The sequence below is a fragment of the Pinus tabuliformis genome, chromosome J, assembly GCF_031772625.1.
Source record: "Pinus tabuliformis cultivar Carrire ecotype Pingquan chromosome J, CPIR1, whole genome shotgun sequence".
NCBI classification, from domain to species: domain Eukaryota; kingdom Viridiplantae; phylum Streptophyta; class Pinopsida; order Pinales; family Pinaceae; genus Pinus; species Pinus tabuliformis.
The window spans coordinates 1187883365-1187910339 of NC_142295.1; the positions used below are offsets into that span (position 1 = coordinate 1187883365).

Genomic DNA, 26975 nt, shown 5'->3' on the forward strand with positions numbered 1-26975 from the left:
TCTTTAGGCCCAGCCGCTTCACGACCTCTGCTGAAATGAGGTTCTTTTGGCTCCCGTTGTCAACAATGAATTGCAATAGGAAACCCTTCACCCACATCTGTGAGTGGAAGAGGCGTTCCCCCTCCTCTAGATCGTCCGGCTCAATCTTCTGCATCTTGGTGGGGGCCACGGTGGCATTGGGCTCTGCATCAATGATTTGCTTCCCTTTATCAATTCCCTTATCGAGTTTTGATTCAGAGTCGAAACCTACGTCTGATTCAGAAGTCGTCAGCTCGGCCACCAGTGACTGCTTGGCCCGAGGGCCGACACTCACTTGTATTGTGAGTAAAGCTCTTATGGAAATCACACCATTTCCCTGTGTCCTTCTTCGTCTTCTTGGTAACATCTTGGTCCCTTCCCTGCAGTAGCGTGGTCCACTTTATGTATTTGTCTTCATAGCTCTAGACCTAAGTAACCGGATTCGTCCTATAGGCCCCACGAATTCGAATCCGTCGTGTCCGACACGATTCTCTTGAAATTCATGTCCAAAAAACATGACACGTCGTGTCCTTTTTTGCCACGTTGAATACGACTACGTGTCACAATTTTGGTAGCATGTCACGATTTTGGGAATCGTGTCCTATTTTCCGAGACTCGCTAGGCGGAAAAAGTGACCTGCGTGGGTATGAAAAGGGAATATTTGCTCATTACAGCCACGCATATTTTCATTTGGCAAGTGTTTTGTGAGCTGTTGGCAAGTGGAGAAGGGTTTGCAGCAAGGAGTTAAGGGAGTAGAGCATTCAGCAAGGAAATTCAAGCACTAGGTAAGTGCATTTCACCTCCATTTTTTTGCATTTCTTACAGCGGTTTGTATATGATTTTTTGTTTACAAATTTGTGCATGCTTTGTTCATTTCTTTTACAGTACTCATGGCTCAATCAAAGTTAGGGGGCAAAGGAAGGGCAAGAATGTCATGGGTGGAAATGCCCCTCCTCCCCCAATATCATCAAAGTCTGCTGCAAGTAATGTTGAGGGAAGAGGAGGACCTAAAGACAATGCTAAATATCCATTGTGGAAATATGTCACAAGAGAGGATGGGCCAAACACCAAGGGAAAGGAAGGAGGCAATGTGCAATGGAAATGCAACTTTTGTCACATTTCTTTCAAAAGCACATATTACCGTGTGAAATCACATTTGTTGGCTTTACCGGGTTGTGGGATTGGAGCTTGTAAGGCTATTTCTTTACAAAAGAGAAAAGAATTAGAAAAGGAGGCCAATGTTGGTATGGAACATGTGGCTTCAAAATCAAGAAAACCGAAGAGTGAAGACCCCCTTCCATTTTTGAGGAAAGCCACCACCAAATTTCCATTTGAGAGTTCTACTTCTACTGGGGGACAAGCATCAAAAAGAAGAGCACTTGGTCCAATGGACAAGATTTTCCAAAAAGAGAGACGGGAAGAGCTTGATCTCACCATTGTCTCCTTCTTCTATCAAAACTTCATATCATTTAATGTTGCACATTCACCTCTATTTATTGAGATGTGCTGAGCTCTAACTCAAGGGGCTCCAGCAGGGTATGGGTCAGAGAAGCTGAGAACCACATTGTTGACGAAAGCAAAAAAAGAGGTGCAAAAAATGTTTGAGCCTATTGTAGCATCATGGCCAACATTTGGGGGTAGCATTGTTTCTGATGGATGGACAAATCCAGCACGACACCCAATCATCAACTTCATGGTGTCTTCCTTGAGTGGTCCAGTTTTCATGAAAGCAGTGGATACACTTGGTGAATACAAGGATGCACAATTTATTGGTGAGTTATTTATTAAAGTTATTGAAGATGTAGGTGTTGATTCTTGTGTGCAAATCATTACAGATAATGCACCTGTTTGCAAGGCTGCTGGCATGATTGTAGAAGCTAAATATCCACAATTGTTTTGGACACCTCGCATTGTCCATTCCTTGAACTTAGCACTGAAATCCATTGCTTCTGATGTGCTTTGGATTGGAAGCATTATTGAGAATGCAAGACATATCCGTAACTTTGTGCAAAATCATACAAATGCCCTCACTATCTACAAGGAGTACACCAATCTATCATTGTTAAGATTGTTGATACACGGTTTGCATCTTCATTCATGATGTTGAAGAGGTTGAGGGAGGTCAAGACCACTCTTGGGTCCATGGTTATTTCTGAGTTTTGGTCTTTTTGGAGAAAGACAGATCAGGTAGCCTCTAAAAGGGTGAAGGGCACAGTGCTAGATGATGCTTGGGGGGAGAGGGTAGATCTAATTATTCAGATCATGGACCCTATCATTTCTTTGCTTTGATTTGAAGATATAGAAAAAACCCATCCTAGGAGACGTTTATGAGGGATGGGATTCCATGATTGAGTCTGTGAGGAGCATTATTCTACAGAGTGAGTGCCCCGAGTATGAGACATCACCAAAGGCCTTCTGTGATACCATACATGATATTCTTGTCAGCAGATGGGACAAGAATTGTACACCTTTACATTGTTTGGCTCACTCATTGAACCCCAAATACTACAGCCATGAGTGGCTGATTGGTGGACCTTCCCACAGATTCCCTCCTCACATGGATGGTGAAATCTCACAGGGGAAGAAAGAAGCATTCAGGCAGATTTATCGAGATAGTGCATTGCTTGCTGAGGTGGAGGATGCCTTTGAAGAGTTTTCCACTGGCAGTGGTTGATTTGGAGGTTATGATGTGATTAGAGACAGGGGGCTAAGAAGCCCTATTCTTGGTGGGAAAATCATGGGGCAACAAGCCCTCCTCTTCAGCAGTTAGCCATGAGCCTCCTCTCTCAGGTGACTTCATCCTCAGGTGGCTTGAGCAGTCCAGGGCAGAGACAATGGTGTATGTGCACACCAACCTTCGTCTTATTTACAGGTAGAGGGAAGAGTGATTGAGGGGAAAGACAAAGATGTGGGATGTCTTTCCTGATGATATGGGTCTGGAAACCAGTGTTGAGTTGGCATTGGCCAACATGGATCTCAATGATCCAGTGCTAGAGCCCGTTAGATTTGATGACTTAGAGGGGTCAACCTCCACATCAGCAGATGCAAAGGCGACTATGGATATAGGGGAGGAGGAGGATGCAGAGGAGAGCAGTGGGGACCATGATGATGAGGACATTGGTGCTGATTTTGATGTCGATTGATGCCTTGAGGCTTGTATACCTGTAGTTGTTTTATATTTTATATTTCTATTTGCCATTAGCATTGCACCAGCACTACCTATGTAACAGATTTTGATTTGATGACTTAATGAGAAAACTACAGTTGCCAATGTGTTTATCTTACTATCTTGTAGTTGTAAGTTGTCTTTCAGTTATGAATTATGAATCGTGATTTAATAGATTTATCATTTATGTGACCAGTACCACTGACATGTATTTGAATTTTGTATGTACTATGCATGCTAATAGCTATAGATGAAGATCTATGTTTGAAATCAATAAATTTGTATCATTAATTAAAATTTGTGTAAGAAATATCTAATTTTTAATATATATATATATATATAAAATAATATATAACGAATCCTACGTGTCCTGTTCCGGGCAGTGTTTTACGAAACGGCCGAGTTGAAACCGAAACGGCCGTTTCGGACCGTTTCATTTGCCAAAACAGTGACCCGGCCCATGACCCGGCTCGGCTGACCGAGTCAGCTATGACTCGGCCGAGTCATCCAATGACTCGGCCGAGTCATAGCTGACTCGGTCAACCCGGCCGGGTCCGTATTGACTCGGCCGAGTCATAGAAAGGACGGCTGGGCAGCGATTTTAATAAAAAAAATTCATTTTTTTGCTGATATTTTGTAAAGTTAAGTTGGGTTTGTGGATTTCAAATATTGATTGGGCTGGAAACTGATTAAGGAGGTGTTATTGGACAGCTGGTGATCAAGGTCTCATTTGATGCTTCAAACACGCATCCAATTTGGTGCAATCCTATACCAATCTGAGTTTTATGGAAAATTACTGGGGTTACTCATTACACAATATACTACATGGAAAACTCAATCAAATGTTGCTGTAAATGGGAATTCTTGTTCGTAACTTCAAATACTATACAAATTACTATTTCATGCATAGAACAAGTCTCTTCCTAGCACCCAGCATATATAGATTTCTCAGGGTATTTGACAGCATATTGGGCTTGCAATTATGGTCTTGAAATTAACCCTCAAACAGCATTAAGGGAAAGGGCTGTTACAAACATCAGAGAATATTCAAATGCAAGTGATACAATTCCTTCTTTTTCTTTTTCTTTAAAAAAAATATGGCCCTAACACCTCTGTCTAACAGCCTTATACCAGAACAGATGTATGGTAATGCCATTCCTCAAATGATCCTAGACATAAGACAAAACATACCAATTAAAGACACTCTGTTTTTAATGGAAGTTCCCTCGGAATGTTTTTTTAATGTATCATGACTGTTCATCCCATTGCTGCAAAATCTAGCAGGCCTAGTGCAGAGCCTCACTAGACAAATCCAGACCTCAGGGCAACAAGAGATTGGCTGCCACTGTCACCTTGGCAGCCTATCTCCAATTGTTTAGTACTCTTGAGTCTTAATCATGTATGGAAGCCTTTCCCGTACTCTTGAGTCTTTGATCATGTATGACAGACTACAGTTGACTATGTATTTACTATTGCCATTGGGTACCATTTTGATATAATGGATTGGTTCATGAGCCTACTTTGATCATATGTTGTCTTCCATGTATATTATAATGTTGTGTGTTTGGAAACTTGAATGAAAATCTTTAAAATTATGTTTAAAATATTTAAAATTATGTTTTTTTATAAAAAAAATAAATATTTAATGTATTTTTTACAACGACCGAGTCATTGAAATCGAGCCGGCCGAGTCGGAGTCCGAGTCGGAGTTGATCCTCGGCCGAGTCCGAGTCCGAGTCCGAGTTGTAAAACATTGGTTCCGGGTGTCAACGTGTCTGAATCCAACACCACGAATCCCGAATCCCCATGTCAGGTGACTTAGCTCTAGACAGGGTAATATTGTTCCTTGATGGCGTCTCAAAAAGAATTCCAAGTGGTTGCAGCTGAAAACAGTGAGGGTTCACTTTCGTACTTTTGTTCATAGTAGGTTTCCCACCTGTTGACCACTGGAGTGGCACCTGATGATTATATGAAGACTCCATGCCCAAGGATGATCCAGAAAACACTTGTATCATCAAATATCATCAGTCATTAGAGTTTTTTAACTCTACTTCCGTTTTCTCATCATCTTTCTTGTACCCAGATTCCACACCCTACAAGGAATTGTAATAAGTGATACTAGTAATGATGAGTTTTGAGTGTGTAACAGGCCTAGGATGTTGGGAATCAATCAGTACACCTTGGAATACTTTTTTATCTAGTTAATTATCCATTTTTTCATAGGCAGATAATTTTCTGAGTTTTTACACACTTTTTTCACGAAAGTCGGAATGACGGTTTGAAGGTTAGCCCCTAACACATCTTAGTGCCTAGAGTCGATGTATATTACCATACTAGATCACACAAAATTTCGTGGAATTTGGTTAGGTCTAGGTAGTCATTTTTTAAATTTTTAGATTTTCCGCACTTTAGAAATTACAATAAAAATTGTACTTGTAATATAACAAGTGATGTCTAGAGAAGTTGTATGAGGTAAGAGTAATAAAATTTGCACCTCTCACCCACAAATTTCTACTATGACACACTTGAGGGGTTAAAAATGTGTTTTTAACACTCAAAACCCACTTTTCCTGAGTTTAGTGGGAAATTTGGCAATTAATTAAGTCAGAAATTAAATAAATGGAGAAAAATAAATATCCACACATGCTAAATGTTGTGGAAATGAGGTGGAAAATTATGGGAGAGTTAAATTGATATCTAGAGAAGTTGTATGGAGTATGAGTAATGAAATTTTCACCTCTCACCTTCAACTTTCTACAATGACACAGAGTTAAAAATGTGTTCTTAACCCCCAAAACCCACTTTTCCTAAGTTTAGTGGGAAATTTAGCAATTAATTAAGCCATAAATAAAATAAATGGAGAAAAATAAATATCCACACATGCTAAATGTTGTGGAGATGAGGTGGAAAATTATGGGGGAGTTAAAATGAAGTCCCAAGGTGATGTGGACTCTTAAAATCAAGGAAATGACATGTGCTCAAATAAAATCAAATTTCTGGCATTAAATGAGAAAGTTGCTTACTTGGAAATTCGAATTTATGAAGTTAATGCACATTTGGGAGGATTTTGAAGAATATTTGGTGGAGATTTTTGTGGGAAATTGTCCCAAAATGGGTTACCACTCATATACACTTCTCATTCCATCATAAAATTCGAATTTGACACGTAAGGGAAAAAAAATGATGTCCACTTGCCAGAATTCGATTTTTACACTTGGCATTGGAGCTCCATTCAACAAATTCAAATTTCTCTTTGGGATTGTCACCTCATGCCACTTGTTTAATCACTTCTACATTGGGATTGGCTCCAATGCAATTTATCATTGTCATTTTTCATTGAGATTTTCTCCCAGCTCTCTATATAATAGAACCATGAGCTCTCATATTGTATCATGTAATAAGCTATTGGGCTTGAGGAAACTTTGTCATTTTGTACTTGCATACTTTCTTAATACAATCAAGACTTTAGAGATATCTAACTGGTGTTATCTTGCCATTATGAGGTGATGTCCTTCATACTACTGCTATTGTGTTTAGTTTCATTCGCATGTTGAATTAATATTAGTTTATGCTTGTCATCTTGCTTGAATTGATGTGTGCAAGCTATCTTGCACATATCATTGATTTAAAGTAGTAGTCTAGGGATAAGCTTACCAATTCAATTTAGGAAAAATGTTTGGTTTATCTTATTCATTATATTACTCTAATATTGTGCAAACTAATACATGTTCGAGTGTGTAGGAAAGATCGTTTGTATTATGTATAGGAATCAATCTGGAAGTGGAAGAAATCTCAATTAGATCAACTCACTCCTAGAGTCACAGCGATCCAAGACTCAGCCATTTTTTTCGCTCCAAGTTTTCCATCTAACAATACTCAGCGATTTTTTTCGCTCCAAGTTTTCCATCTAACGAAGAGCAAAAGGGAGTTTTCTTAAATCTCAATTAGATCAACTCACTCCTAGAGTCACAGTGATCTAAGACTCAGCCATTTTTTTTGCTCCAAGTTTTCCATCTAACAATACTCAACCATTTTTTTCACTCCAAGTTTTCCATCTAACGAAAAACAAAAAGGAGTTTTCTTAGTCTATAGCTACTTGGTCATATAACAAGTGATGTCTAGAGAAGTTGTATGAGGTAAGAGTAATAAAATTTGCACCTCTCACCCACAAATTTCTACTATGACACACTTGAGGGGTTAAAAATGTGTTTTTAACACTCAAAACCCACTTTTCCTGAGTTTAGTGGGAAATTTGGCAATTAATTAAGTCAGAAATTAAATAAATGGAGAAAAATAAATATCCACACATGCTAAATGTTGTGGAAATGAGGTGGAAAATTATGGGAGAGTTAAATTGATATCTAGAGAAGTTGTATGGAGTATGAGTAATGAAATTTTCACCTCTCACCCTCAACTTTCTACAATGACACAGAGTTAAAAATGTGTTCTTAACCCCCAAAACCCACTTTTCCTAAGTTTAGTGGGAAATTTAGCAATTAATTAAGCCATAAATAAAATAAATGGAGAAAAATAAATATCCACACATGCTAAATGTTGTGGAGATGAGGTGGAAAATTATGGGGGAGTTAAAATGAAGTCCCAAGGTGATGTGGACTCTTAAAATCAAGGAAATGACATGTGCTCAAATAAAATCAAATTTCTGGCATTAAATGAGAAAGTTGCTTACTTGGAAATTCGAATTTATGAAGTTAATGCACATTTGGGAGGATTTTGAAGAATATTTGGTGGAAATTTTTGTGGGAAATTGTCCCAAAATGGGTTACCACTCATATACACTTCTCATTCCATCATAAAATTCGAATTTGACACGTAAGGGAAAAAAAAATGATGTCCACTTGCCAGAATTCGATTTTTACACTTGGCATTGGAGCTCCATTCAACAAATTCAAATTTCTCTTTGGGATTGTCACCTCATGCCACTTGTTTAATCACTTCTACATTGGGATTGGCTCCAATGCAATTTATCATTGTCATTTTTCATTGAGATTTTCTCCCAGCTCTCTATATAATAGAACCATGAGCTCTCATATTGTATCATGTAATAAGCTATTGGGCTTGAGGAAACTTTGTCATTTTGTACTTGCATACTTTCTTAATACAATCAAGACTTTAGAGATATCTAGCTGGTGTTATCTTGCCATTATGAGGTGATGTCCTTCATACTACTGCTATTGTGTTTAGTTTCATTCGCATGTTGAATTAATATTAGTTTATGCTTGTCATCTTGCTTGAATTGATGTGTGCAAGCTATCTTGCACATATCATTGATTTAAAGTAGTAGTCTAGGGATAAGCTTACCAATTCAATTTAGGAAAAATGTTTGGTTTATCTTATTCATTATATTACTCTAATATTGTGCAAACTAATACATGTTCGAGTGTGTAGGAAAGATCGTTTGTATTATGTATAGGAATCAATCTGGAAGTGGAAGAAATCTCAATTAGATCAACTCACTCCTAGAGTCACAGCGATCCAAGACTCAGCCATTTTTTTCGCTCCAAGTTTTCCATCTAACAATACTCAGCGATTTTTTTCGCTCCAAGTTTTCCATCTAACGAAGAGCAAAAGGGAGTTTTCTTAAATCTCAATTAGATCAACTCACTCCTAGAGTCACAGTGATCTAAGACTCAGCCATTTTTTTTGCTCCAAGTTTTCCATCTAACAATACTCAACCATTTTTTTCACTCCAAGTTTTCCATCTAACGAAAAACAAAAAGGAGTTTTCTTAGTCTATAGCTACTTGGTCATCCATTTCAATTCAAAAAATACTTCTTTGATTCTAGTTCTTTCAAAGTTATATCTCCTATTCAAGAGTCATTTCTAAAGCTAGCCAAGTATGAGGGTTCACTCACATTACTTTAGCTAGTACTTCCTAAATTAACTTCTAAGTTTAGTTTTGGTTTCTTTTTCATTATTTTACACTGACAATTGGTAATTTTTTGTGTTTTGCAACCCATAGGCTTGAGCATTGGGCAACAAAGATCTTGAGGAGAAGCTATGGAAAACTACTCACTCGTGTGTATGCAGGACCCCCTCACGTTGTCCAAAAACTGATTTCTAGGGAGGCCATAAGCACTTGGGAGAGAGTTGCAAACTCATCTAGGTTGTGGGTCTTTTGAGCCTTGTGAATCTCTTTTGGAGATTTTTTTCCATCTTCAAGTTTGTTGTTGTTATATTTTTGAGGAGAGAGTCTAGCTTTGTTAGAGTCTCATCTTTGTAAAGATCTCTCTCATATTGTGGGTTACCCTCTTAGAGGCATTTTTACCCGCTTTAAGAGCTAATAAAAGATAAAAAAAAATTGTTGGAGAGAGCTTGGGATTTTGGGATTTTTCCCATGGCATCCCCCTTCCTCATTTAGAGGAGGGATTCTTGTGGGTGGCCTAATCTTGCTTTTAGTTTTTTCTTAGCTTTCTAGCTTTAAATTTCATATTGAACATTTCACTCCACATACAAAATTTTACTAATCTTGTATTTAAATTCCCACATGCATGCAAGTTTTGCAAACTATTTCTCTTTGAAGCATTAGTTTAATTTGGGGAATTAACACAATTTCCACTTCATCTAGGCATTTTAGCATAAGAAGACCCCAAACCTCACTAAAACTCACCTCCAACTTAAGTTGGTTGAATAGACTTTAAAGGACCCTCTACCTCTATTGACTCCTCATTGTGAGATCCAAATATTCGAGCGAAGATGAGGTCTGAGAACTAGAGTTCAATTGTAACTTTGCCTTAGCACTAATTAATAAAATAAACCAAGAACTCATTCCATCACATTTTCTTTGTTTGCAAAGTTCTTAAATTTCTTGCTATCTTGATGGTTTAAAGTCTCGCATGCAAATCTTATTTCAAAAGGCACTTTGGATGCAAGCATTGTAATCCCTTTTAATTTTCCAAAAAGTTTAATTTTCTTGTACTTGGAAATTGACTCATCTTTTGGTTTAATTGCATATTGTCATGAATGGTTGATTTCACTTTCAAGTACTATTATTTTGGGTTGCAAACTTAATTGCATGTTGTCATCTTAGTCTAACTTTTGAGTTATTTTTGTATTCTTATGAGCAAGATAGTTTCCATTCTTTGATTTGTAGACTTATTCATCTTGAAAGCATTTATAATATCTTGTGCTAACAATTTATTGTTTCATTTTTCAGGGTTATTTTGGCTTTCCATTTGAAAGCATTTCACTTCATTTTAAGCAAAATACAGTTTCATTTCTTAAAGAGCAATACTTTGAAGGCACTGGTTGTTTATGTATTTCATGCTTATCTTATGTATTGATAGTTATCGCTCATATCAATTTTGCTTATAAATCTTAAAGAAATAATATGTTTAACTGTAACAATTCTCCTAGAACCTCACATCATTTTTAACTTGATTTTTCATTAGGAACCACCCCCCTTAGCTAACCTAGGAGATAGCTCAAACGGAGAGAGTCGGGATTAGTGTGACAGCCCCTTCTCTGAGTTCCCTGCCACCAACCACACCTTGTGGGGTTGAAGGCGTTTCTCACTAACTTGTAGGTAGGTGTAGGCGGCAGGGTCAACACCACCAGTCCTTAATGTGTGAGGTGGCTTTGAGAAGTGCAAAAGTAATCTTTTCCTGATTAGAAAAGTCATGAACTGAAGAATATCCTTCCAACAGATTTAACCATTTATCTATGGCGTCTACATCTATCAAGCCTTCGAATATGGGAATATCGAAGTTAACTTGTACCTTAAAAGGAGTGGCGCCTCCAGAGTGGCTGCTAGATGAAGATGCATCACTTGTAGGTAGTCATCAAAGTATCTAGGCAAATTTATCCATCATCATGATTCACGTCCCTTTGTCGCTCAAGGGCTTCCTCGAGCAACATTTTGAAAGGATCTCCTGCCCCCTCGTCTTTCTTTTCTTTCGCCATGGGCGGTCGTCGGGTTTTGCAAGGCTAATCTTGTAATGGTTCAACCAGATCAAACCCTAACTCTTTATACCCTGACCTCATTGGGGACATGCAAAGAAAAACAGAGAAAGACCAAACCGCTCTGATACCATTGATCTGAACTTAAACAAGAACGCAACAAATTACAAATATAATCATAAACACAGAGATGCAACAGAAAAACACTTCATTTCATGAATAGAGAAATATTGAACTATGCTTACAAACAAAATGGAAATAAGATAGTTCGGGCGATAGTAGCTCATCTCTAAGAAGAGATGTGGCGACTACATGCCTCTGAACTGTGCTACAATGAGGCTCAAGGACCTATTTATTATTAGAAAACATGAGAAAACCCTAAACAACCAAAACCCTAACCCTAGGAGATGTAACACCAAGAGTTTGTGGGCACCGTTGGGGTTAGTTGGGCAGCGAACTTCCCAGAGACGTAATTTGGTCATATTATCTCCGTTTGGCACATATGATATCTTGTTGGAAAGGTCTCGCCGAGTACTACAGGTTTCGCCGCAAGCCCATACCTATGGCCATCGGCCTGCCATGGACCCCAAAAAAACATCGTTTAGGGGGTCAAAACTGCTCCGGAAGTTGACCCGAAAAACTACTAAAAATAGTAAATGCCGAAATGAACAAGGAAACATAGGAAAGTAACTGGGGGGTCAAGGTGGAATAGGCAAGTGGGCACCAATATCCACCTGGAATATATTCTCTCGTGTTCTTGCTTTGGCACTGCATTAAACACAGTTAAAAGATATAATGACTGTCTCAAGTCCCACAACATTAATTGGATTGGGTTTCATTTCCCCATCATGTGGTACCCTGTGGAATCAGAAGTGGACATATGCATTCTCAGTTGGGCTTCTATACACGGAAGGAAACAGGACACCTGATTTGTGATTAGAGCAGTGTTCATTTCAAAATCTTGTACCCTGACTCATCAATCTCCAATGTCAGATCAGAATAACCTTTGTTTCATGAGGACATTCAACACCTTCAATTGGGGGGGCAATGTTTGGTCATGGGAATGCCATATTTTATTGCACCTTTTTGGTCAGTCTTTGTGCTATTTTGTTCCTGTATTAAACTCAAGTTTAACCCTTTTTGACACGGTTTTGTTTTGACACTAGGTATTTCTGGATTTATCCTTTGCATCTTGATAGACATTTGGATGTGTGAATAAGAGAATTATGTGTTTTTTACCCTTGTTTGGAGTATTTGCAAAGCTTAATTCCAGGATGCTTCTGTGGAAGCTTCAAGGCAATTATTAGTTGCAGAAGCTACAAATCTAGTGTCTACTGCAGAAGCTGCAAAACGAGTAACGACTGCAAAAGCAACAGAGTAGCAGTCACGATGAAAAGCAAAGTAATAACAGTTGCCTCCTAAACTTCCAATGTCAATTTTCCCCAGGTTTAAGGATTCACACTGACTGTTTCTAGTGGACCTCACAAAGACAGAAAGGCATAACTGCATGTTTGATTTTGTGGCAAAGACAAAAGTCTATTCTGTAATTTGTGAACAATGATGTAAAACAGGATGAATCAATGATTCAAATCCATCTTATAGTTTAATTATAGAGCATGACCATGATGTATAAATCAGCTCCCTATTGAAAGCAAAGGAGCCAATTCTTGTATTTTCATATTTGAATCATTAAGATATAACAGAGTTAATTTATGGAAGAGCGGTTGATGTCCATTGCAATGTTTATGTGTGATTAATGTTACTCCTCTCGTTGCTGAAGCTTTTCTAGACGATGCTCTGTTCCAGGAGGGGCTCCAGGAAACAAGTATCAGTCATGTATTATTAATTAAATGGATTGTTAAATCAGTAATTTTGTGTGATAGATAGACAGTATTAGCATTTACATTCAATGAAGGAGCAGTCTTATCCAATCGTGTTTAGTTTTTGCATTTAGTTGTGGCAAAATATAGACCAACCTGGGTAACTTGTCTATTTGAATTATCTATTAATTTCATTGTTGTTATAGGATATAGGCAACTGACCTACACTTTCTAGTCCATACTAACAGTGTAGGATACAGACTAGCTTGGGCAACTTGTTAGTTTAGTTAATTGTCAATTTCAATTTTGATTCAAACAGACAACATTCTCTTATCTAGTCTCTGTCGATACAACTGCTAGATACAATATGATTTGGTGACTTGCTGCCTTGTTTTATGTCTATGTTGTTCACAATAGCCCAAGCTGTCAGTCTCTTTAATCATTGTTCATGCTTACAATAGTTGCAGAATGAAAGGTTATAAGGTACGACTAGCTAACTAGAGTTTGAATTTCTTATTCATTATTTTGCAAAGACTTCCTTCATTAAAATAATTTGACGGTTAACTACATCAATATAAATCAATCTGTGTCTGATAAGAATTTGTAGCCTGTATAGATAGTGCATAATAACCTTGAAACAAAAAGACTTAGCCTTTTTTATTTAATACTTTGGGTCCCATCACATTATGTTTTTGAATCAAGTTTAGGCTTCTGTTGTGTGAGCAATTTTTATTTAATACCCTTGTTGATAAATAAATGGCAAATAGTTTGCTTATTCTAAGCAATTGATTTGCACCGACACCATCCACGTCAATCTTGCCTTATAGTCGGGTTCTTGCTCTATCAGCCCTCATTTCGCAAAAGTAAATTAGGGGATTGAGCTCGAAGGATACTGTGGCCATTTTCCATCAAGCAAACACGGGGGAATATTTTGTTTTCATTGCCATGATTCATATCATGAGATACATTTATTTTGTATTGATATGATTTTGTAGCATCTTATCAAGACTTTCAAGCAAACAGGGGGGAATATTTTATTTTCATTGCCATGATTCATAATTTCATATCATGAGATACATTTATTTTGTATTGATATGATTTTGTAGCATCTTATCCAGACTTATATCTCAGAACAAATATCATATTACAGTATCAAAGTGTGATATACATTATACATATTATATATTTTTATTTTCATATTTAGGTAGCAACGTGTTTGTTTGATGTTGTTGTTGCTTTATAAGTTTAAAATTTATAACCAAAAAAAAAATTGTGCATTTTTTTAAGTTTCCCAATATTTTCCATAACATTGTCAACAAATTATACTCTGTATCCTCAACAATAAATTTGCCAAGAGCATAAATGTAACATTGCTTTCAAATACATGGAGTTGGATCTTCTCACCCTCACTTCAACAATAATTGATCTTATTTGAGGTGGATACTCCTATGACAGGATGTTTCTTCCAACACCCTTTCGATGGACAATTTAGTATAACTCTCCTAGTAGATGCACACCATGGCAAGGATAGATTTTCCCATCCTCCTTCATTGGATAAGTAGGACAATGACAATCTAGCAAATTAGCCTATTGGTGCCTACATTTATCATTCCTCTACATGATATCTCTTCAGGCACCTCTTTAGACAGACAATTCAGTACCACTCTCCTAGTAGATAAGCAAAATGACAGGGACATATCCTCCCACTCTTCTCCATTGGATGAGCAAGCCGGTGACAACTTTTTCCCAATTGAGTAGATAACTGGCTGTTGATGTTTTGGGTGGCATTGGAAGTATTCTCACGTGTGGGACAAGTGGGCTAAGTGATGGGGATTTGCACCCATAGACCCATGGTATTTCGATAACCCATATTATACAACCATGGTATTTCGATAACCCATATTATACACCCATGGTATTTCAACAGCCTGCACCTAGCCTAGGTTTATAGTGGCAGCCAGTTGGATTTGATCCTGGGTCTGTTCAGGATAACTCTCACCAGTTACCGATTATCCTAGATTAAAAAAAAATAACCCATATTATAGGCCCATGGTATTGCACCCTTTGGAAAAGTACAAGTACAAGGACAAGTAATTCATTCTTGTGGTAAGCAAGAAAGCATCTTGTGGAGAAGAAGCCCAAGTAGGCTTCAGACCTGTGGAGGGTTGAGAGACCTATCAGATGTTGGCAAGCGAGCATCTTGTGGAGGAGAAGGCCGAGTAGGCCTCAGAAGTTAGAACTATGGAGAGTCAAGAGGGCATGTGGCATGTCGCCAAGAGAGCATCTTGTGGAGGAGAAGGCCAAATAGGCCTCAAAACTGCGGAGGGCCAAGAGGGCCTCAGATAGGTTGGCAAGAGAGCATCTTGTGGACGCGAAGGGCAAGTAGGCCTCAGACCTTTAGAAGGCCGAGATGGCCTGTGTAAAGTAGGCCTTAGGCAGGCCTAGTAAGGCTGCTAAGCATGCTGTAGTTGGGACAGAAAAACAGAGAGGTCGAGTAGGCTAATAGAAGGTTGTGTGGGCCGAGTTTGCCCCTGTTTGGACAGCAGAGAAGGGCTGAGTTTGCCCCTGTTTGAACAGCAGAGAAGAGCTGACTTTTCCCTTGTTTTGCAGCAGTGTTAGGAAAGTTTGGAGTTTGCCCTTGACTTCCAGTGATTGGACAGCTACAAGAGCAGCCAACAGTGAGCAGACTGTGGCAAGTACAGTAAGCAAAATGCGCCATGGAGACCAAGGAGGGTTTCAACAGTAAAGACAAGGGTTTTTCTGTGTAAGTTTTCCCTTGTATTTGCCATTTTATAGAGCATTGTAAAAGGGCCATTTTCACTTGTACAGGAGGCCTAGATTCATGTTGAAGGACTAATAAAAATTCTGTGTTTTGGGGCTGAAATTTTGTGTTACTGCGCATGATCTGATTGTTGGTTTTATATCTGTGAAAAATTTGTTCCTGGTTAGGCACATCAGTGTGTTACAGTAAATTAGTTAATTTGAGACTGTTACCACTCTCCCAGTAGGTGCAAAGAAAGCAGGGATATGTCCTCTTGCACTCCTCCATTTGAAGAGCAAGTTAGTAGCTATTTCCTCCAGCAAATGAGCAATTCACTGCCAAAATTCTTTCGACTTATTGGGTCCACTCTTTTATCGAGTTGGGGTCATTACAAACCCAATCTCTCTTCTTGCGATCGTGGCTAACTTCACACTAGGATGGGTTTGCCCATTCACTTCTCTCTTGAACATATGACTCTTTTCAGCATTTCCTTATCAGATGAACCAGTGTTGAAAATATCGGTATCGGCAAAATATCGGCGAGGGTCCAGAAAATATCTTATCAGTAATATCGGCGAAAATATCGGCAAAATATCGGCAAATATCGGCAAGCATAAAAAATATTTTTTTCAAATTTTAAAATATAGCCGATATTTTGCCGATATTTACAAAATATCACGATATTTTGCCGATATTTTCTGATATTTGCCGATATTTTGAAAATATCGCGATATTTTCAAAACAGAAAATATCGCGATATTTTCTCGGCGATATATCGTTTTGCCGAAAATATCGCGATATTTCCGAATATCGCCGATATATCGCCGATATTATCAACAATGAGATGAACAAATCAATGTCAATTGTCTCTACTAGATGATGTGTAATTCAGTGGTCGTATTCTTTAAGAGCTGAGCAGTTCTATGATGATGGTTGGGTCGTTATATAGTACCATCCATGCTCGTATTTGGTTTGGTTCATCTCACACCCACTCTCCTTTATCTTCTCAGCTCGGTGTATCTCTATTTGGCTAGGTATTCCCATCCTTTTGTACATTATCATCCTTCTTCATTTCCCCATGCTAAGACTGGGGGTGTTGGAATCATAGTAATCTTCACATGTATTATCTATGGGCAACTACCCTCTTTTCCTCTTTATTCTCTTTCTTATAAATTTATCCAGGCCAGCCTAGTCACCCTTTTGGGCTATGTGCCCTTGTTTTTTGGGCCGATAACCCCCTCTTGGAGGAATGCCTCCCTTCCTAAAGCAACATCTCACTTGAATCATGTATAAATACACATCTCCAGCTCTCATTTGCCCACAGGCACCATATCTTGTGTTTCTTTAGTTCATGGGTGCATTTTTCTTCTTTTTATGATGTGCTTATGATTCATGCTGATATAGAGTTTTCAATCCTCCTCTCTTCGTATGATCACAACGCAAACTGTATGCAAGTGTACACAATAACAAAAATGCTATCATAGACAAGAGCCAAATTTAGGAAGATAATTAGAATTAGAGGCACATTCTATAGCCTAGGTGGGAGAGGTGTAAGGGAGGTTATCTCGCCATCAACATCACAAGTTCACCTCAGTGAGAAGTCCCAATTAGACATCCCTTCATTTGGAGTAGGAAATCCATCTGGATTCTAGCCCAGCAACCACTACTAGTTTCATTATTTGCTTGGTTGCTGTGATATCCCTCATTTAGGATTTTTTTCATTTATAATACTAACAACAATCACACATCTAAAGCAGGGTAGAGGCAGGAAATCTCTACATGGCTACAGATGGAGCTTTGAGCAATTTTGAACTTGGGCATAGCAATCTAAAACATACATATTTTACTGGAGAGTTCCTTGTGATTACATCAGCCACAAGAACAACAGCAAAGACATAGAGACCAAGCCCTTTCTTCCATTAGACACCCAAGGGCCAATAGACATCGTTAATACAGAACATCTCCATGAATCCTAGATATAATGAAGATGCACCGCTAAAAGCTAATATACATGAAGGGGTAACATTTTATAAATCAAAAAAAAGCCAGACATTTAAAACATATAGAGATTACATAAATCATAGGTGTAAGGCCAGAACCAAAGGACTCTTGGTTATTTTGAGAGGCTCAACCACATCTTAAAGACTTTTGATACTTCTTCAGGAATGGCAGTGAAGGATCCATTAATTTTCCTTCATCGTCATTTTCATATTAATTTGCAGAAATTGGATTGCTATGGCTTCAAAAAACAGCCAAAGAAATCACTAAACAAAGACGCTCTCAATGAAGATAATTGCTCAAAATCAATCCATGGTATCCCTTAACCTTAAGTGATCAAACAATCAAAAGAACTAGTAACGATAGCATTGAGAATTGCTTATATAGTAGCAGTTGTGTTTAAATGCCCTTGCCCTAAGGAAATAGAAATATCACAAATGCATAGCCAACAAAAGCATGTACACAGACATCCACCATCATAGGAGGTAAAACACCCCAGAAATTATCAGTTGTAGTAATCATAAAAATTAAGCATCTCTAAGAAGCAATATGGCATGTAGTAATAATTATCTTATCCTATGTAATAAGTAACTGAGATCAACTCCCACCATTACGTAGATAAAGTTCGATACAAACACCCATTGATTTTGAATATTTCCCTTTTGAGCTCTTACCTCTGCATGGGCATCAAGATTGACATGTGTATCACAGCGTACACCACGAAAAAAAAGACCTCCACCAGTAAATTTTTTCCCTAGGCAAACATTTAATGTGACCTCCGAATCATCCACATGAAAACCTGCAGCCATGAGAAAACAGCTATGGATTTATGTCCTTGAAGGGAGGAAAATGAAATCAGTTTATGGAAAAATAGAGTTATGCTGTCAAAAAAACAAAGATAAAAAACATGAACTAATCTATATTACCCAGACCACATATTGACCAAGAAATCCATGAGGACTATGAGGTTAACAAATTATCAAATGTGAGAAAATTATGGTTTAATATTAGTCATAAGATTATAATCTATAAAACAAATCAGTTGGAACAGATGTTTGGTTGTTAATTTCATTACACAAGAAATTTCAAACCAACCAGAAAATGTATGAAGAAATGGCCATTAGAATGTCTTTGTGATACATTAGATATCAGTAATCCCACAATAGGCACAAGAATAATACCTATGTTGCACTGGTTTTTGGGATAGCAGAACAGCGGGGACGGGGGAATGCATCCTCAAGACAACTAGAGCGGACCACCAAAATTTTCAATGAACAACGGGGTTGGGGACGTCAATAATATCTCAATGGGGTTTAGCTCAGGCAGTATGGAGAAATGTTATCCTCCCCACCCAGGTTCAATTCCTACAAGTGACATGTTGAGCTCAAAATGATTATCTCTTGTAATGTCTATGAGCCCTATTGTCTGCGCAACCCTTCGAGGACCGAAACATGTATATTGCTCATCTAAAATATAAAGATATTTCTCAAGGGGATATACACACACGCACACAAAGAATATTAAAAATCCATAATTCACTATTAACATTTGTAGTCAAGCAAGTTTTTTGCACGGCCCATACACTTGCAATTCTAAAAAATCTTCAGAAATTTAAAAAAGGGTTGAGAGGCATTCCATAATTGGTTGCTATACAAGAAAAATGCAATTTAGCTTTAGGAAACTTAAGTGTAACTATTTTCAATTTGCAATAAGGTCCATGAAGGGTATAAGATAGAGAGCTATCTCTATGGCAGCTTTTCTTCATATTTCTTGTTAATGATGATTATGATAACACATAAAACGCATTCCCTTTTCAATAGGATTTGTGTACTTTTACAACTGTGTTGAAAATCACTATAAAATACGTTGGTTATATAAGGAGATTAGATTCTTGTTTCAGATTATGAAGGTGATTAAATAGGAATTTATAAAACATTTACTAACCAATCCAAGTCACTACTACCTAATTATTTTCACAATGCTCGAGGTTAGGATGGTGGAAGCACTGGACTTGAATGACTCTAGAAATGTATGTACAGCAAGTAAAAGCTAAGATGACCCGAAAAATGAGGAGAACAAGAGCAATAACCACAAAGATCAACTCTTTGAAATGTTGCATTTCTTGTTTTCTTGAGATGGAAGCTTTGCTTCTTGTAATTTTGTTTCTGAAATTACAATATTTATATAACCAAAACCCCAATTGAAGCCCATGATACAAGACCCATATCTTAAGCAGCAACTGGCACAATAGATTTAGATATAGGGAAATGTCATTATCTAATCATCAATGTCTATGATTTTCAAAACGTAAATATATTCCCAGATTATCCCTGAAATCTGCCCAAAAAATCCTCGAAATACGCTGAGAACATCCTTGAAATCTGTTTGAAATATCCCTGAAATCTGCCCATAATTTTATGGGGACAAGAAGCAAGTCCCTGAGTTATTGATGAAGGCCTCAGCAGTATGGGGTCATTTACTAAGGGTCCACAAGCCACCAGATGTAACGTCCTCTTCAAATTGAGGGTTGATGAGGAACAAACTAGCCTATCTGACCCCGTAGGCTATAGTCTTTGATAAAAAGGTAAAAACCGATTTTTTCCCAATTTAGCGTAGTTGGGTCAGCTGGGGCAAAAAGAACCCAAAACTAGGGGTTGCACCAACAACCCCTCACATCTTGAAGCCCACGGAAAAAATCTATAAATAGAGAAGAGTTAAGATCAAATCATCATCATCATCATCATTGTGGATCAAATCATCTGATTTCTTGAGCTTGAGCTTTGAGGGTTTAAGACTATTGTTGCAAACATCGACATTGGGATAAAATTGGCAAGGGTTCAGAAAATCAAAAATTTGTAAAAATTGGAAAATATCAGTGAAAATCGGCAAAATTAAAACACCATTGGTAAAAATTGACAAACATCAGCTAGATCAAAAATAAAATTGAGATGTTTGCAACATTGTTTAAGACCCCTTTTCTCCTATCAATTTCGGTGGTGAAAGATTCCACCCTAGTTGATACACTTATTTTCTCTTTATTTTCCTATTTTCTACTTGTTTTGGGACAGGATTGTTGAAGGAATTTTCTGGTCGAAGGAGGTTAATCAAGACAGGCACATTCTTTCTAAAACACGTCCATCTATGGCAAGACAATATGAGTACACTTTCATGTCATGCGAGTTAATCTAGAAGTCAAACAAAATTCTGGGACAGACTAATACAGAGGCATAAGAATTTGCTCTATGATTATTCATGACGCAAACCGAGTATATTGGAATCAAGTGAGAAACAAATTCAGGCTCCCTGTGATAGACTGAAATTGTTGAATTGTTGTAGCAATAATCTGAGAATCCTGTACTAGTGAATCAAGCCCACTGAGTTGAAGCAAATCCCTCTGTGATTGCTTTTGGAGAGTCCAGTAGTAAATTCAGACCACTTGTTATAAACAATAGGTTTACAGGGCCAGTACTACAGAGCTGAAGTGTGCATCCTGTAGCAGAGTAAGGAAGGGTTTTTGAGGAAGTGCGTGGTAATGTTGAGGAGGGCTGAGACAGATAATGAGTTCAAACCTAAGGCAAAGCCAGTATTTAAGTAGACAGAATTCAGATAGAGTTATTAGTCTATAGATAAACTCGAATCTCAATTGAGCTTAGTGGGTTTGTTTGGATTTGTATCTATTGCATTTGGATTAATTAAGTGGACTGAGTTGTGGATTATATTGTGGGTTTATTATATTATTGGAAGCCAGCACTGTCTATTGAATTTTATCAATTGTATTGAATTGACTGTTTATAAGAAGAAGAAGAAAATCATTGAAACTGTAGCAAAACTAGGGCAAAAATCTACTTGCTCCATTACAGTGATACCAGAGCATACATCCTTCCATCCTGTGAATACATGATCCTTGTATGTTCCCTAAAAATACAAGCAACATCGCCGTAAGATGAAAGTGAAATACCCATCATTCATCCATGTGGGATAGAACAGGACAAGGAGAACATGATCCTAGCGCTCTACTAACTGCAGTACTCTAGGGACAACAGAAAATGAGTGGCGCATTAATACAAGGGCAACAGCAAGGACAACAGTTGATGCAGACATTAGCTCAAGGATAGCAACAACTCACTCGAATTGTTGACTCAACTCATGGGAAACCCAAATGTTGCCAGCAACAACAAGACCACTATTGAGGGTAGCAGGAGCCATAACCTTGGTCCCACTGTACACACGAACACCAGGGCAACCAGCAAAAGGAGTCACCAACCGTAACTTCCTTAATTCACAAATAATCAAGCTGCAACAAACAAAGAAGTCGTTATACCGAATAGATTGCTTGACAAATACTTTCAGGAGTATGCAGCACTACAAGAAAACACTCGAGCAGCCATGCCTTTCAATGAATACGGTAACTTCAAAGACAAAAATAGACCCAAAGGACAGCCTAATTCTGAGCTCACACACAAGGTAAGTAAACTTTCCCTCCCCTCATTTGATGGATCATCTAAATGTTCAGCAAGAGCATGGGTGCAAAAATTGGACACCTACTTCAGGCTCAACCCTATGTTAGAGCAAGACGCTATCCAATTCGCCACACCACATCTTGAGGGACAAGCGTATGAATGGCAGTACCATGGTCTAGTTACATTAAAGCATACAAACATCACTTCTTATGAAGACTTTACGCAAACATTGATAGATAGATTTGATAGAAAGAACCTGGACATACACATCAGAGAATTGGCACAGCTCAAACAAACTGAATCGGACAAAGAGTTAATTACAGAATTCAAATGAATCGCAATCATGGTGACAGACATATCTGAAGAATGATTAGTCATGCTTTTCACAGAGGCATTAGTCAAACCCCTACAAGGCTGGGTCAAGGCATTCAATCCCACAACCCTTCACGATGACTCGAGACATGGGAAATGCAACTGTCGAATCTAAGGCCTCCTCCAAGCCTTTCATTCCCCAAAAAGATTAGAAGAAGAAGCCCTTTCAACGTGATTGGCCACAAAAAGACAAGTTGGATGAAGAAACCCTAAGTGAACCAAGGCACAAGAAGTTATGCTTCACTTGCAAGGAACCATGGGGAACCAAGACATTACTGCTTAGGCAAGGGGAAGATTCACTAAATCAAAGTGGTCTCTAGCAACAAGGATGAAGGAGAACCCACTTCAAATGCTAAAGAACCCGTTCCTAATGTCGAGCCTAACGATCCCAAGAAATAACCACCACAGGAGGAAGTTAAAAAAGAGAAAAAGCCCAGAAAGGAGAAGAATGTTGAAGAAAGTGTAACTAGGTTCGGTATTTACAAATGTAATTTTGATCTTTGTACTTGTCAAGAAAAAGAAATATTATTTTTGTAAATTATAAGAATGAGTTTCTTGCTCATTCCATAGGTCTAGGAAAGTCAAAGAGTCAAAGACATATGTAAAGAGCTCTTCTTGAGCATATATGTAATGTATATGAGTCAACCTAGTGTCTAGAACAGCCCTCCAAGACAAGCACAATCCTCTTGAAGAAGGCAGCAAGCAAAACAGTCATGTCGGTCTGCAAAAATGAATTAAATAGCTAAAAGAAGTCATGTTGGCTCACATATAAAGACACACCTCTTCGTTGGTTCATGTCAGCTTAATATGGAGGGCAAACCACTATATATACCCTGTTGGGGTCACCACAGAAAAGACAATTCGGATACCTCTGAAATTTCGGATGGTGCAGGAATCTTGGTCAACCACAGGAGTACAGAACTCGGATTTGTCTGAAATTTCGGAGGTCTGTCACAAGGTACATGAATTTCGGATGGCAGTTACAGGAAGGGTTTTCATATGCCACAGTAAGGTAATGATGCAGTATGTGTATTTTTCGGATGAGTAGCACAATTACAGTCTTGGCACAATTGCGATGGAGAGGATCACGATGATCCCACAGCAACACACAGTCTCGGCACATTGGTGATAATACCCTCTCGGCATGTTTACAGTCACAGTCTCGGCATGATTATAATGATGAGGATCTCGGTGTATACTCTGTCTCAGCATACTAGACAAACGCAGCATATCTATGATGATGAAACGCAGGGAGAAAAATCACAGTCATGATCTCGGTATATCTCACAGTGACTCACCATACCTTGGCATATAGATATAATCATGATCCTGATGAAGACACAGTTACAAGGAGAAGATCTCAGTGAAGATGTAACAATGATGCAGCAGTGATAATCTCGTTGTTATAATGAATATCTCAGTAAAAGTGCAGCAATATTCTCAATGAAGGTGCAGCAAGGTGTCGAGATCTCAGTAATGCAATAATGATGACTTCAGTGAAGCAGCAGTAATGAAGATGATCTCAGAAGTGACAAAGAAGAGGATTGGTGTCTTGGTCTTGGAGTGGCATAGTAAGTCAAGGGTCATGGTCTTGGTGTTCGTCAATTGGAATCTCTATAAGAAGAATTATGTGTAGATTTTCCTCTCCAAGAGGGAGATCTCAGTAATGCAATAATGATGACCTCAGTGAAGCAGCAGTAATGAAGATGATCTTAGAAGTGACAAAGAAGAGGATTGGTGTCTTGGTCTTGGAGTGGCATAGTAAGTCAAGGGTCATGGTCTTGGTGTTCATCAATTGGAATCTCTATAAGAAGAATTATGTGTAGGTTTTCCTCTCCAAGAGGGAGATCTCAATAATGCAATAATGATGACCTCAGTGAAGCAGCAGTAATGAAGATGATCTTAGAAGTGACAAAGAAGAGGATTGGTGTCTTGGTCTTGGAGTGGCATAGTAAGTCAAGGGTCATGGTCTTGGTGTTCGTCAATTGGAATCTCTATAAGAAGAATTATGTGCAGGTTTTCCTCTCCAAGAGGGAGAGGTTTTGGCCCTAGCAGAATGCCAACATCTTGTGTTCTTGTCTCTTTGTTTTGGTAGCTATTTGATGAACTAAAGAAGACACACTCTAATAATAATAAGTGAAGATTGGAATAAGAAGAAAAATTGAAAACACCTCACAAATAGTTATCAAGCTAAGAAGAATCACATTAATCCTACTTGCCCTAGATTCTTCAACATGGTATCAGAGCTATGGCTTCAGTCAAAGGAAGGACAGAAATGAAACATTTCAAGGATCGAGTGAAGCGAACAAAGTTCCTTCTATAAATTAATTATTCCAGAAAACTAGGAATATAAAGATATCCATGAGGATACAAATATTATATATTAAATATGAATAAGAATGATAATGATAATGATTTACAATGAGAATAAGAGGCTTGCTTATATATCACGCAAGTGTCTCTTCATGAAGAGTCATGTCCTATTAGACATGCCTCTTCAACCTAATTATTAGCTTGATTATTATCTTTTACATTATATTTATATTATTTATAAATTTTATTCGTTACATTGCCTCCTTCCTCAAAAATCTTTGTCCTCAAAGCTTGTCGATAAAAAAAGCTTGATCTCTTTTTCGGCTTTGAAAGTCTTTCTGTTTTGGAATAGTCATCCTCGTTGATACAAGTTGATATGATCTTCTTAATGACAAACAAAATTGTTGCACCAAGAAGGGATCAGACCATCCCAGATTAATCTTCTATATAGCATTCTAATCACTGGAATTTTGTGACGACTTGTTAGCATAAGACTGGATTGAGATTACATCACTATTATCCGAAACATCAGTTTGTTGTTTCGGTTCTGACTTGTTCAAATATGTAGCATGGTTGATTCGTCTGTTCTCATGATTCGGATGCCGATATGGAACCTTTTATGTTTGATTTTTCCTTACTGGGCATGTGACAATTTTTATATTTTCTTCTGGCGAAGATGTTGAGTTTGTTATCAAACATTCATTGGGGATGTTCATCGTTTGAGTTGCAACATCCACGCGCGTCTTTTCTTCAACTTGCTTGTCTCCTTCCTGAGTTGTGACATTCACTGAATCGGTATGTGTTGTTTTGTCATCAACTTGAATTCCTACATTTGATGCTTCCTTCTTGATAAGTTGTTGTACCTGGTTTTCTAATGACTTCTTATCCTTCTTTAGTATCTTAATTTGCATCAGCAATTTTTCACTATGGTTTTTAAGTCGAGAAACTTCTTCATTTTTGTCAATAATGATTTTGTCAATTTCATTTTGCATATTTTGTAATACTTTTTTACCTTCTTGAGAAATTACTTTTGAAATATCCAATATATCTTCTGGCGTTACTGAATTAGGTTTCAGTGTAACATCTTGGAGCGTTATTTTCTTCTTCCTGTAAGAAAATGTTAAAAACTTTTTCTTAGTATTTAGAATAAAGGAACCTAAAGTTTTCATCCATGGTGATCCCAAAACAATGTCACTATCGTTAAAAGATAGGGTTTGCACGGTGAATTGTGAGGTAAAAGTATAATCTCCAATATTTAGGTGTAAATTGCTTATATCGTATTTGTTTGCCAAAAAAATTTGTTTCAACTATATTTGATTCAGGAATCACCAATTGATTAGCACATTTAGGACTAACATAATTACTTCTTTCAGTAGGACTGATAGAGATTATGATGTCTCTTCCTGCGAGTGATCCTTTGATGTTAAATAGTGTGCGAACACATGTACTACAGGTTTTAGGAAACCTTTCATTACTAGTCTCCATTTTTTCCTTGATGTTTTTACGTAAACAATATGTCAACTGGAGCTATTTTTATTATAAAATATCACTTATTTCTCCTATATATATTTTTCAAATATTCTCCTCCTCTTCTTCTTTTTTTGGTTCGTTGTTTTAATAAAGTTTATATAATAATAATTTATATATATTATAAAATTATAATTATATAAAATTTATATATACTTTTTTGAAACCCACTTTTCCTTTTATATGTAACTATATAAGGCTTATATAGTATCCTTTTTTATAATTATAATAATATTTTTTTCTCGGAACATTTGGATGAGACGTGACTCTTGGTACGGTCACAATCTTTAGATTTGAACGATTAAAATTATTTAGTTCACACTTTTTTTTCTCCAATGTTATCAAAATATCTTTTACTTTTAAAATACCATGGGCTATTACCATGGGTTGTTTTTAAAACCTCCTGTAAAAAGTAATATTTACCTTTCACGTAAGAGCTTTTGTATTCTTGTTTCTTAACTTTTAAAATACCATGGGTTATTACCATGGGTTGTTTTTAAAACCTCCGTTAAAATGTTCTCCACGTAAAAGGTAAAACGTATTCCTTTTGTTTTTTCTTTTTTCTTTTTTTTTCTTTAACTTTTTAAAATACCATGGGCAATTACCATGGGTTGTTTTTAAAAC

The 26975-nt window shown here is 37.6% G+C and overlaps 1 protein-coding gene across 5 annotated transcripts in view; it reads right to left on the bottom strand.

Annotated features, from left to right (window-relative positions):
• The window catches only part of LOC149231330 (2-oxoglutarate and iron-dependent oxygenase domain-containing protein CP2-like), a 186222-nt gene that overhangs the window by 48059 nt on the left and 111188 nt on the right, over positions 1-26975 (bottom strand). For all 5 annotated transcript variants that reach the window (XR_016248057.1, XR_016248058.1, XM_089379180.1 and 2 more), the window contains one exon: positions 18354-18478. Coding sequence is in view for 3 of the 5 variants with exons in the window: in XM_089379180.1 (XP_089235306.1) it covers positions 18354-18478 (125 nt within the window). In the remaining 2 variants the exon portion in view is untranslated. The remainder of the gene's footprint in view (positions 1-18353; positions 18479-26975) is intronic.